This window comes from Stegodyphus dumicola, chromosome 11 (assembly GCF_044657685.1).
Source record: "Stegodyphus dumicola isolate Sdum_Otavi_A_Nest chromosome 11, ASM4465768v1".
Classification (NCBI taxonomy): domain Eukaryota; kingdom Metazoa; phylum Arthropoda; class Arachnida; order Araneae; family Eresidae; genus Stegodyphus; species Stegodyphus dumicola.
In genome coordinates this window covers 54,212,715-54,225,588 of record NC_140778.1, presented here as the reverse complement: position 1 = coordinate 54,225,588, position 12,874 = coordinate 54,212,715, and the positions used below count along the sequence as shown (strand labels likewise).

Sequence of the window (12,874 nt, the reverse complement as noted above, 5' to 3'; positions counted from 1 at the left end):
GATGAATTTCATCTAAATCGTCATTTGAATTATTGGTACCAACATGGACGAAAACTAAATGAAAATGGTTGTTCATAAAGGCAATCTCACGTGTCAACCTTTCAATCCTAGCTCCTGGAAAGCAACGAAAATCAACTTCGTAATCAGGTAAATTCGCAGACAAATATTCTTGTAAATATTTAATTATAGAATTCCCGATTATGAGTATTTTCATCTTTTCAGATTGCTTAGACAAACACATAACTAAAATAAGATAATTAAAACTCAAAATATCAGCGCTAATACTACGTACCTTGCTACAACAGCAGCACGAGCAAGCAAAATGGCGAGAACCTGTTTGCTTACTTCCAAAAATTACATTTGGCTTCATTTTTCAATTTTGGCGCAAATTACGGTAACCTCTTAGTATTGCCATCGGTCACGTGAGACCCGCTAACTTCCGTAAACTCTCAGCGTTTGTCGTCGCATATATCTGCAAACCTCGTATATATCTCGTTGGGTGTTCCCAATGTGAGCGCCTTCTTCGATCAAAGCTAGCTGTTTATATTTTCATACAAAGAAGAAACGTCGTGTCTAGCCCGAATGACAGAACATTTCCGAAAAGAAATATTTTAAAAGAGCACGTGCATACCGTAAAAGAGAAGAACCTCGTCTGTGAAGTACTATATAACAACTGTTTACAATAAAATATGATTTAAACATGCTTAAGCTTGTTCATTCAACTCAGAAACCTCACCTGTGTGATGTATGTAACCGGTCATTTAGCCGGAGAGGTCATTTAGAGGATCATATGTTTATCCACACAGGAGAAAAACCTTATGTTTGTGAGGAATGTAACAAATCATTTAGACAAAAGAGAAAATTAAAGATGCATATTCTTATTCATACTGGAGAGAAACGATTTCTATGTCAAGTATGTAACAAGTCATTTGCCCAAAAGGATGATTTGAACAAGCATATACTTATTCATACCGGAGAGAAACCTCATGAGTGTATGGTATGCCGTAAGTCATTTGGACTAAAACATAATTTAAAAATGCATACACTTACTCACACAGGAGATAAACCACATGTATGTAATATATGTAACCAATCATTTAAACATAAAAGTAATTTAAAGGAGCATATGCTTATCCACACAGGAAAGAAACCACATGTGTGTGAGATATGTAATAAGTCATTTAGACAAAGTGGTGCTTTAAATAAGCATATGCTTATTCATACAGGAGATAAATATCATATGTGTGAAGTATGCAACAAGTCTTTTACAAGGAAGTATGATTTGAACGTGCATGTGGTTATTCACACAGGAGAAAAACCTTATATATGTCAAATATGTAACAAGTCATTTAGTCATAACAGTACTTTAAAAGTACATATGCTTATCCACACAGGAGAAAAGCCTCATATGTGTGAGATCTGTAGGAAGTCATTTAGACAAACGTCTAAATTAAACAGGCATATGCTTACTCACACAAAAGAAAATTCATCTGTATGAGATATGTAATAAGTCATTTAAACTAAAAGGTTAAAATAATTGTATGTTTATTCACTTATGAGAGGAATCTTGTGTGTACGTGTAATCTAACAGTTTATTTAGATGAAAGAGCGATTTAAATTAGCATGTGGTTGCCCACACAGTAGAAAAACCTCATGTGTTGGAGATGTATAATAAATCATTTTGAGAAAAAGGTGTATTAATCCCTTGAGTGGCATGATTGCATTTATTCAGTCATGAGATTTTGTTAATAGATTTGCCAGGTACACTGCCTGCCAAATCTCGCAAATTTTTCTCTCGCGTGGTAACTATGGGATAGTGATAAGAGTTTATTTTGTATGGCAACGTATTGAACCACATTGTATATTTTTGTGTGGTTATTTTTCTTATTTTTGCTCTGCTTTTTGTAAGAAATAACTTTTTTGTAATTTTAATTAACATTTTATGCTGTTTTTCCTTTCTGGAATGGTAAATACACTTGTTTTAACATTGTTTTAATTATTTAAGTCTTTTGTTTACATTTTGCACTTTAAGGCTAACAAGTTTGTGAAAACTGGGTTTTCTCACCAAAAATTTTTTGCAGTAACTTTTCCTCAACATAGTGCAACTGGCACATATCTTCCGATTCTTTTGTCACTTGGTATACATTGGATTTAAAATTTAAAATGCTTTGTTTTCTTTCATTTTTAATGATGTAAATATCATTTTAATCATTTGTTGGAGTTCAGGAAAATAGATTAAAATAAGTAATTAAAAAAATTTGGGGTAAAACCCAGTATACGGTGCAGCCTTGGTGCGATTTTGAAAATTATCTCCAACACCAAAAATGACCCAAAGAACATCTATGTATATACTATACACTATATACTATCACTATATACATAGTATATATTATGTGTAACTATATATATTCTTTGAATGACCTGTTTACTACTTCATCAAATTATGTCCCGCTTTTACTGCTCATCATAACAGTCGCCAAATCCCGTGTGCACCGGTTACTAGGATTAAACAAAATTTGGCTAACAGAAGATGTTTAAATGCAGATCTTTAAGAGTAGACCCAAAAAGCTGTGGCACTTGGACATTTACATAAAGATATGCATACAGGAGAGATGTCTACTACGTCTACGTAGAAAAGTAAGTCATTTAAATAAGTATGTGCAGTTGATCTTTACATTATGGTAACTTGGCGAAAATTTGGCGACCAACTCTCCTACAGCAACCCTCTATTTTTTTTTTCCCGCCGCCATTTTGTCTTCACGAAGTAAAGACATGTTTCTTTTCTTTTTATCTACTGAACACTTCTTCCAACAATCTACTAGCCGAATTACACTTATGCTAAAAATTTTATCTAACAAAACTGCTTAATCATGACAAATATTCACTGCAAAATTGGGTAAAAGTGCACAATACCATACTCCTTACGCGTTTTTCAAAATAACACATATACATAAACCATGTACACGTCGACTTATTTTTACTTAAAAAAACATCCCAGAATTACACAAAAATGGCATTGCGCACACTTTTCACTATATCCATGTACACTGCTTTTTTCTCATAAATTAGAAAAATTTCACGAAAATGCATAACAATTTTCTGAATCTTTAAATCCGGTAAAAAGAACATATATGAAATTACCTTACGCGAAAAAGTATATACCCTTTCCAAATATAAACATTTCCACGTTTAAAATAAATAAAATATCTAAAAACTTTTACCTCTAAATTATCTATTATATTTTAAACATCACCAACGAATTCATACCGCAAACAGTACAAATACTTAGTGTCAAATATTTAAATTATTTCCATGCACGTGTACTTCAGCTAAAACGTATACCAAATTCCTACAAACATAAAATTCACAAAATAACTATCATTTAATTAAAATATCACTAAACCATGTACACGTTGACTTATTTTTACGTAAAAAAACATCCCAGAATTGCACAAAAATGGCATTGCGCACACTCATCATTATATCCATGTACACTGCTTTTTTCTCATAAATTAGAAAAATTTCACGAAAATGCATGAAAATACTCAATGTATACTACTCAAATATATTCCAAAATACTACAAACATATAACTCACAAAATCACGATCATTAAATTAAAATATAAATAAATTAAAAAACACTACTTAAAATATAAATAAACACATATATTAAATTAATAAAAATTAGATTACAATCCTAATTACTTTAAACTAAATCATTGCTAATAACAATTTTCAAATAATACCATTTTAATTTATTTACTCCTTACATTTAAAACAATGCATAAAAATAATATCCTCAAATGATTAAAAATACTAACTTACCTAATCTTCTTCAGAATCTTCATTACGTCGCTGCAGTACTACTGCTAATTTCTAAATCCTAAATCCAGTAGTCAACTAGAAGTCTATTCACCAAGTAATAAAAAATTAATAAAATTTCACCTATACTCAAACTACTTTCAGCAAACTAAGTACCCTTCCTTACACTCCTTTTCACAAAATGTCCATTTTCACCATATTTCTTGCACCGCCATTTAAACTTGTAATATCCTTCCTTTCACACAATCTCAACTTATTATTATTATCAGATAAACGCATTAAAAATTTAGAATTCACTTTACAAAGTGCCATGCAATCCGAAAATTAATCAACACTATTTCACACAACACACAATGAAGCTTTTCCAAATTAACCCCCTTTTCCGATTAAAGAACTGTAATTCGTTCATTAATGTCACGTTTCACACAACACAGAATATAGCTAAATGCGAAATTTCCAGATTTCCCCTCCTTTTCCGATTAAACAACTGTAATTTGTCCATTAATGTCACATGACATATCTCATGATCTTTCATTTCCCTCACACAAAATAATGCGTAATCGGAACTGCGTGCTTCTCATTATTACCAAAGTCCTAGGTAGTAACCTTTATCGCCTCCCAAATGTCGCCAAACTACCAGTTACCGTATTCTAAAGATCAGCCATATGTGCTTATTTACAGAGAGCAATGTTATTATGTATGTAAGAGGTCATTTGGATGAAAGAATAATTTGCAGAAATGTATGTTTGTGTATGCAGAACAGAAACTACATGTTGTAGAGAAATGTTAGGTTAATAAAAAATTTTACTGCGTTGCAAAGCTATGTGAGTATATAATCTGGTATGAAAAATTTTTTAAAGTACCATATGCTTAAGCTGATTAAAAAGATTTAGACTGACTCCCTTATTGAAAATGGATTGATTTTGCTTATTTTCATTCCATCTGCCCACCAAATTTTAATCATTCATTCGGAATAGCACTTTTTATGGCATTTTGTAACAGCCCAAAGATATAAAATATACTATCTCATGTTATCTATTTCAGACTGGTTTACACTCTTGTCTTCCTAATTTGAAGGTCATGTGATTAACAGAATTTCCGTGTGAATAACAGAATCCATGTGATTTCTGTTAGATTAACAAGAACCTTTGGTACTCTTCTGTTATACCTTTTATGTAATTTTTTTCATTCTTGACAATGATTGAAATCAGATATTCAGTTTATATTTTTAGATGATAAATTTGAGACTTGTGACTCCTCTGTTACAGTCGCATTATGCAACTTGTAGTCTTCAATCGAAACTGGAGTATTATGCTTTTCTTTATTTTGGCTTGATGCAAATGATTTTGTGTACTACAGTCAAAAGTCGTTAATCCGGACTCGTCGGGACTTCAGCGATTCCGGATTATCGATTTTTCCGAATTATAGATCATCAGTTTAAATCTGGTAAGATGGCATTCAGAAATTATAAAATTAAAAACATGAAACCATAATTTATGAAATAAAGAACAATTATGATCTAAAGGATATCAAAATTTACAAAAAGAAAGCTATTTATTTATTTGTTTACTTTATTAAACATTTCTTTCAATCTAAGTTGTTTAAGTTGCTTCATTTTATGTGATAATACTTTCTCTTTAATTCTATAAACAGACGTAATTTCTTCTTCAGTTACAAAGTTCCGCTGTTGAAGTCCTATAATAGCTGTGTCAAGAATACCGACTAATTTGTCAATCAAAATTTTTCCGTTTTCAATAACCTTTGTGTCACTTTCTTCACTATCGGAAGCGAATTATAATGACGAGGGATTTGATTTAAATCATATCAAAGACGGAGTACATCGAGATGAAATACTACATTTAGTAAGGAATTATAAGCCAAATAAAATAAAAACATCTGCCCTGAAGATAAGGATAGTGCTGACAGATCAACTTCCAATACACTGCGTGCCGCGGCGTTCCCCACCCCCGCTTCAGAGCAGCGTGAAATTGATAAACAGATTTCGAAATGGTTAGGTAAACAAAGAATTATGCCTTTATCCATTTTTTGCAGGAATTCCACTTTTTGTTTAATGGACTTCGAAACATACTTTCGCTTTGTAGATCCTTTACATATTAGTAAATGTATATCGGAAGTTTTATTTGACATAATTGAAAGTTCAAGCTTACTTTTATGAAATTGCTCTAACAGTCTGCAAAAAATAATAAGCCAGATTCAATTCGAAGATTAAGGAACAACGCAATCTGCAACATTAACTGAATTAGATAATTTTAGCTTAGCTTATACCCTCCGTTATACATTAAACACGCATGCGCGCACGCATATTTTTATACGCGACGCATGCACAGAAAGTTTGTAGCTTTGATGTCCAGATTATAGATCATTCCGGATTATGGGTGTCCGAATTAACGACTTTTGACTGTAGTGACTGCCCTGTATCTAATTACAAGTATTTAGAGTTGAAATCTGTCACCTGAAAAAATGTGAGTACTCTTCTATTATCAGACCACATTCAGAAATGTATGTATATATGGATGTATGTATATATATACACATACATATACAAGTAAAAATATATATGCACATACATGCATGCATACATACATTTCTGAATCTGGTCCCGATAACAGAAGAGTACCCACATTTTTCGTACAGACCTCGTGCAAAAATCCCTTCTAAATCCATTTTAGAAAAAAGAATCCATTTTTTCCTGACTGTATATATATATAGAAGTCATGCAAAAAAAATCGACCAAACGGTTTCAGAAGTGGTCAAGATGGATATTTTAATTGAAATATTATACTCGAAATTTTTCGCAGTTACTTCTTGTACTTCGGATAAAGAAGCAAAAAAATAGTAAAAACTAACATGCAACAAATGATGTTGGATGACACAGTTAATATAGTCCCATTTTTTCAAAAATATTCATTGGTAACTTATGAATGAAAAGTAACCTACCGAATCACTGCTGTTTGACATCCTTTCTTTTTCTCTGTCATTAATTTTAGTTTAAATGAATATTTTTATATGAATGATATTAAACATTAAAGAAACACTTATTAGCAACACTCTTATTTATTCATTTGTATAATAATTTGGGTTATCTAATTGCTTAAGTGATATGTGACTTCATTATAAGATGACCAGCTTTGATAACATTTGGTCCAATAGTTTTCCTTTTATGACCATTTCAAAGTGGAAATTTAGTTATAAGTACCCTGTATATTGTAACAATTGACCAAATCCTTTTGTAATTCATAAATAATACTTATAAGTATAAAAACTCGACAATTGATCGAATATTTTTGTAATTCATCAAATTTTTGTAAGTCTGTTATCATCAGTTGGTTATTAAATTTTTATGAGAGTCAGAAATATTTGAGTGTACTTTATAATAATCTTTTTTTTTTTTTTTTTTTTTCCATTGCTCAGTCTAAAAATAACCATGTAAAGTCAGTTTACACTTATTTAGACCTTAAGAATGTAATTCATGTGAAATTTGCTTTGGAAGGGCATGTCTCGAATTTGTGCTTCATATTTCAGCAATGCATTGATTTTTGTTTCAGTTGTGATGCTTCAGTGATTTCCACAGGAGTTACACTAATCACTATGCTGTTACTTCTTGCAAACTGTTTAAAGTATAGATATATGTTCCTATTTTCAAAATATTTTAAATAAGGTATGAAGTATGTATGAGAATAAAAATTTCTTGTAACTTGTGAAGTTTTATTTGAAATTTAAATTTAAAAAAAAACATAATTTTTTATAGTGAGCAACAGTTAATACAGTCTTTGCAAGCTATATACATTTTCCTAGAAAAGTGCAAGCCCATGTCATGTTAATACTTCTATAAAATTAAAAACATATATATTGCTGATTTTTTTTAGAATTTATAAATTACTTCTCATAAAAAGTGCAATTATAAGTATTATTATCCCATTCGTATAGCGACCAAAAAGTTAAGTAAAATCATATGTTAACAGTTAAAAATCAAGAAATTAACCAAACTGGCATAACAATTTTAATGCATTCATTTTTAAAACTGAAATTATTAGATATTACAATAAATCTTTTAAGACAATTGTATGATATGATAACCTTGTTAATAAAATTTATCAATGTTTACTGTAGATCGGAAAATTACACAGTGTTTTGTGATAGGCTGAGGAATTTTGGTGGAAATTAAGGATGTAGATTTCTGTATTGTTGAATAATAATAGCAGTCTTTTTTTTAGGAGGACAGCTGAATCAAGCCATTTAAAAAAGATTTAAGTAAATCACTTTAAATTTTGCCACAGTTAATTAAATGAAGAAATTTTTTCATTTATTTAAATGTTTTCATTCAATATCAAATTTCATTAGATATATAAATAGATATATCGCATCTTAATATCAAATCAAATCAAAAATTATGTTTTTCTTATATAAGGTAGAATTATTAACACATTATACTATTATAAGGGCAGCTTCATATCATTGCTGATGGGGAAAAATAGAATTTACAATCACTGGAAATCTCTAGAATTTTACTTACGTTTTTGTAACTGTTTTGTTTTTTACTTATGTTTTTGGCTCTTTTTGTGCTTATGTTTTTCTAAACCTCCTGTTATACTTTGTGATGCAGGAAGAAATGTATTTTTTCTCCCTCAATTAAAAGAAAATTGTATCTAGAATTTCGAGAGATTGCATCATACATACATGCTAAGAACTTTCAGGCACTAAAATTCAACTATGATACATGAATCAGAATATGGCAAAACATCAAAAATGGAGATGCTTATCTATATGTTTGCCCTTTAAACTGAGAACTAGTTCCTTTTGGAGGGGGGGATAAATTTGCAGAAAATGACAGTCTCTTATTTAATTACCATAATTTCTTGTGCATGTAATACAAGTTAATAAAGAGAGAAAAAAAGATGAAACCTCAATTTTTATGGTGTATTACAAAAACAATAGTTCAGCTACTTTCCAGCACTAGGCAACAAGTGAAAAAAATTACTGGAATCAGAAAAACTGAATTTTCTAAAATGCGTTATTCACTCGGTTGTAATTTTTCATCAGCATACAAGCTTATACTGTTAACTCTCCTCAGAAAAATTTCACATGTTAACAAGTGTGGGCCAAATGAGCATTTTAAAAGTGAATGCCCTTAAAATAAAAATATGGAGGACACACTTGTGAAAGTAATAGAACATGTATGGTTGATAATGGTGAAGTTATCAAAACTGAAAAAGATAGAATTGTGAAAGTAATAGAACATGTATGGTTGATGATGGTAAAGTTAGCGAAACTGCAAAGATAGAATTATTGTTGTCAAAGCAGAATACTTTGGAAATGAAGTGTCCAAACAATCAATAAAAAAAAAAAGGAATCGCGCTAACTAAACAGAATGTAGGTTAATGTAAACAGCTGGGTACAACATTGCATTACTTATGCATGAATAGATTTGGGCAGTGAGACAACTGTTCTGAAGGAAAATATAATTCCAGGGTTTTGATCTGGGAATGGGTTTGCAATTTACTTGAAATAAATTTTTGGACCCCCAAGGAAAGTGCGAGCTAGTAAGAATACATTTAGCACTAATTAACGGAAACAGTACAAATGTTGTTCATCAGGAAATAGTTTGTACAGTGGCAATGTCTTTAGTTGAAGAATGTTTTACTACCCCATCATGTGTTAGATATGTTACGAGACGATAACTATTGTAAAGATCTGCAGTTTAGTGGAGAGGGAAGAGGGAGTGGTTAGTCCAGGAAGGCAAAGGACTTCCTGGGGTTGCTTGAAACAAGCATATAAAGCCATTCTACAACTATTGCAAATACAGATGGGAACTTAAAAAGAGAAAGAACTAGTTTATCTTAAGCAGCGGAGTTTTGGCAGCAGTAGAAAGAGTGCACTGACCTATCTAAAATGTGGGATAAAACGATGGTAAATGAAGGAAACTATTTGGCGAGGGAAAGTTATTGAGACAAAATTTCAAGACAAAGTGTAGAGCAATAGTTGCCCTGAATGTAGAAGAAATGAAATTCTAGAGCAGTAGGCAACAAGCATACATCAGTTTTTGGAGACACATGGGAAATAAACATTAGACAGAATTCATTATTCATTTTAATTGGGAAAATGTGAAAAGAGATGTACAGAAATTTTGTGAATTATGTTAAAGCTGTCAATTAACTAAGCCAGTGAAGGTAAAAGATAGGGCACGTATTACTCCAGTAGCAAGATCAGGCTTACAATTTTCAGGTTGTCAATGTAGACTTAATCAGACCCATAGGTCCACCAAATTCAAGAAGACATAATATATTTTATGCTTGGTAGACCAACATACTAGGTTGGCAGAGGCAGTGCCATTAACCAGTCTGATGGTAAAAGCCACCTGTGGTAAATTGCCAACACGGTAATATGGCTCAAAATCATAATTTACATTTTTTAAATAAAAGAGAGATAGGGTCGTAGTCCTCGTACCTGATTCAAGCAACATATTATATGTTCAATGGCAAGGTCTGGCAATGATAAACCCACATTCATTTTTGGTAGAAATAGCAGACAGAAACATTAAACATGTAGATCAAAATAAATTTTAAAAAATTCATCATACAGTCAAACACAACCGGTGAGGTGGATATTATTTCATCTACTTTACATCAGACTAGTGATTTTGAAGGCATGATGAGTAATATAGGTGCTGCTGATCTTAACATTAAGCAGACTACTAATCTAAAACTACTTTGAGAGAAGTACAAAAATGTATTTCTAGGACATGTTCAACCCACTAGAGTTGGAAAACATAGAATGGATACACCTTCTGCATTTGGACTTGGAGCAAGAAGATTTAGAGGTAGGTCATACGGAGGCTTTAGGAATAGGTCAAGAGATAGAGGGTTTGAAAGTGGTACTACTATTAATAGAATCTTTGGTACTGAAGAAAAAAAATTTTGGAGGCAGTGGAGCTGGCAGATTTAAGGGTTCTAAATTATTTCACATTTAACATGAAAATGGTTATGTGTCACATTTTTAGGTATTTGTCAAAGTAATTTATTTGAATTTTATTTTGTGTAATGTAGAGTGTATTTGTATACATATATGTAGTTTATTTATATCTTTTGAGAAGGAAAACTAAGAAATAGACTTTTGTATCAAATGGTCAAGAATTTTTCTTTCCCCACTTTTTTTGTGTGTGTTTGCTAATAATCTTTTGGGGGGCTTATATATCAATATGAAAGTGGCTGAATTTAAACCATGCACCTGGTAAGTTAGGGAGATGATAAAAAAAAATTCAGTAACCCAGTCAATTACCAGAAAAGTTTTGAAATTTCTGTTGAACTTAGGTATGGAAATTAACGAATTAATGAGCTCTGTTTCTGATAAACCTTTTGTGAAAAATTAGCCTGAAGAGGCAAATTTTCATCTTAGTGAGAGCTGTAATGCTCATAGTTTTGATGAGGGGGAGAATGTGTTACAACATGCAGTATTCACTAAAGTGCAATTCATATATATCCAGAAATAGTTTTCCGAGTAACTGATGTTGTGATCTCATGTAACATGGAATTTGAAAAGCATCATTAAAAATTTGAAAAATTAAAGGAACAGGAAATGGAATTGCCTTGGAGATCTGAGCAATGAATTTCTGATGAAATTAAATCCTCGCAAATAATAATATTTTCCAGCTGATGGTACTTTATTGTTAATAAAATACTGAAAGAATTATCCAAAAGTCTAGATTTGTTTAGTTCCAGACTAATGTGTGAATAGATGAAGGATTAGCAAACAAATCTTTGTAACCCGGTACAGCTTATCTCAAAGAAATCAAGAATCCATTGCAATCATCCATCTTCCCAAGTAACCCAGGTGGTTGCATTCTTATAACAATATTTCTATTATTTATGACTTTCTTCAGATTGTAACAAAATACACTGTCATCCAAAATTTGCAGAATTAATATCTTTCTGCTGTAACTTCACAAAAGTAAATCATGAGGCATCAAGTAAAATTCTAAAAGTAATAAGAGTAATACAAATATACACGGCAGAAGAGCACCATTTTTTGAGAAACTTTGGGAATGCCTCAACATTTACTTCAATTTCTTCATTTGTGTTTTGCTTTAGTTAAGTGGATATTTCGGTACAAAATTTCGTTTTTATATCAGTTTCTAAAATGCTTTGTGAATATATTGGTGTACAACAGGAAAAAATTCTGTTCTTACAGTTCCACATTGAATCCCCTAAAGGGCCTTATGCCTGAAAAGTCCTTAAATGAGTTCATCCATGGGGGATGAGAATCTATGAGTAAGAAGTAAAAATGAGGCACTTTACTTCTGCAATCCCACTGGCAGATGGGAGTGCATTGGCGATTTATATGTAATCGAATCATGTGCTTTGCTGTAGTCACGTGAGTATATGCAAGTTGAAAAATATGGTCATGTTTCAATATACAGTACAAAGTCTCAAATCCGGACATCCATTATCTGGAATGATCTAAAATCCAAACCTCAAAGCCACACGTTTTTTTTTTGGCATGCTTTACGCATGCACATTTGAGTTTTCCTTCCGTTATAAAACGTGGAGATTTTCACTTAAAAATTCTGATTCTTAATTTCACTTAGGCACTAAATAAAATACATCATTATGAAAAAACAATCATGTAAGCATAAATTTGTGATATTAATAATTTGCCTTCGCAGCTGAGTGTCTGCTTTGCATCACACGTGAAACCAAAACATTCACCTATTTTATATCCCTGACACCGACCTGTTGAGTCATTATTTATTATAGTTTGCTTTCAGCATCGCATGTTTATCAATACATGACAGCTTCAGTAATAACTCATGCAGTGATGTCTAAACTTTTTTTTATATCAGTAATTGAATAACAAGAGTAAGGCAACCTTTTCTGCTAACATTAATGCTTGGCGATGATTATAGATTTTTTAAATGCTCTAAGAAAGGTTGATGAGGAAAAATTCAACAAAAATTTCTATTCATATGCTAAAAATATATTTTGTTAATGAAACTCATAGGCCGAAAGATTACATTTAGTGCTATTTTAATTAAGAA

The 12,874-nt window shown here is 31.4% G+C and overlaps 1 protein-coding gene across 1 annotated transcript; it reads left to right on the top strand.

Annotated features, from left to right (window-relative positions):
- Positions 1 to 200: 200 nt before the first annotated feature.
- On the top strand, positions 201 to 7,541 carry LOC118185766 (uncharacterized). Its single transcript, XM_085826698.1, has one exon. It carries the CDS (start codon positions 701 to 703, stop codon positions 1,496 to 1,498), a length of 798 nt encoding a protein of 265 aa, XP_085682824.1. The 5' UTR covers positions 201 to 700; the 3' UTR covers positions 1,499 to 7,541.
- The last annotated feature ends 5,333 nt before the right edge of the window (positions 7,542 to 12,874 follow it).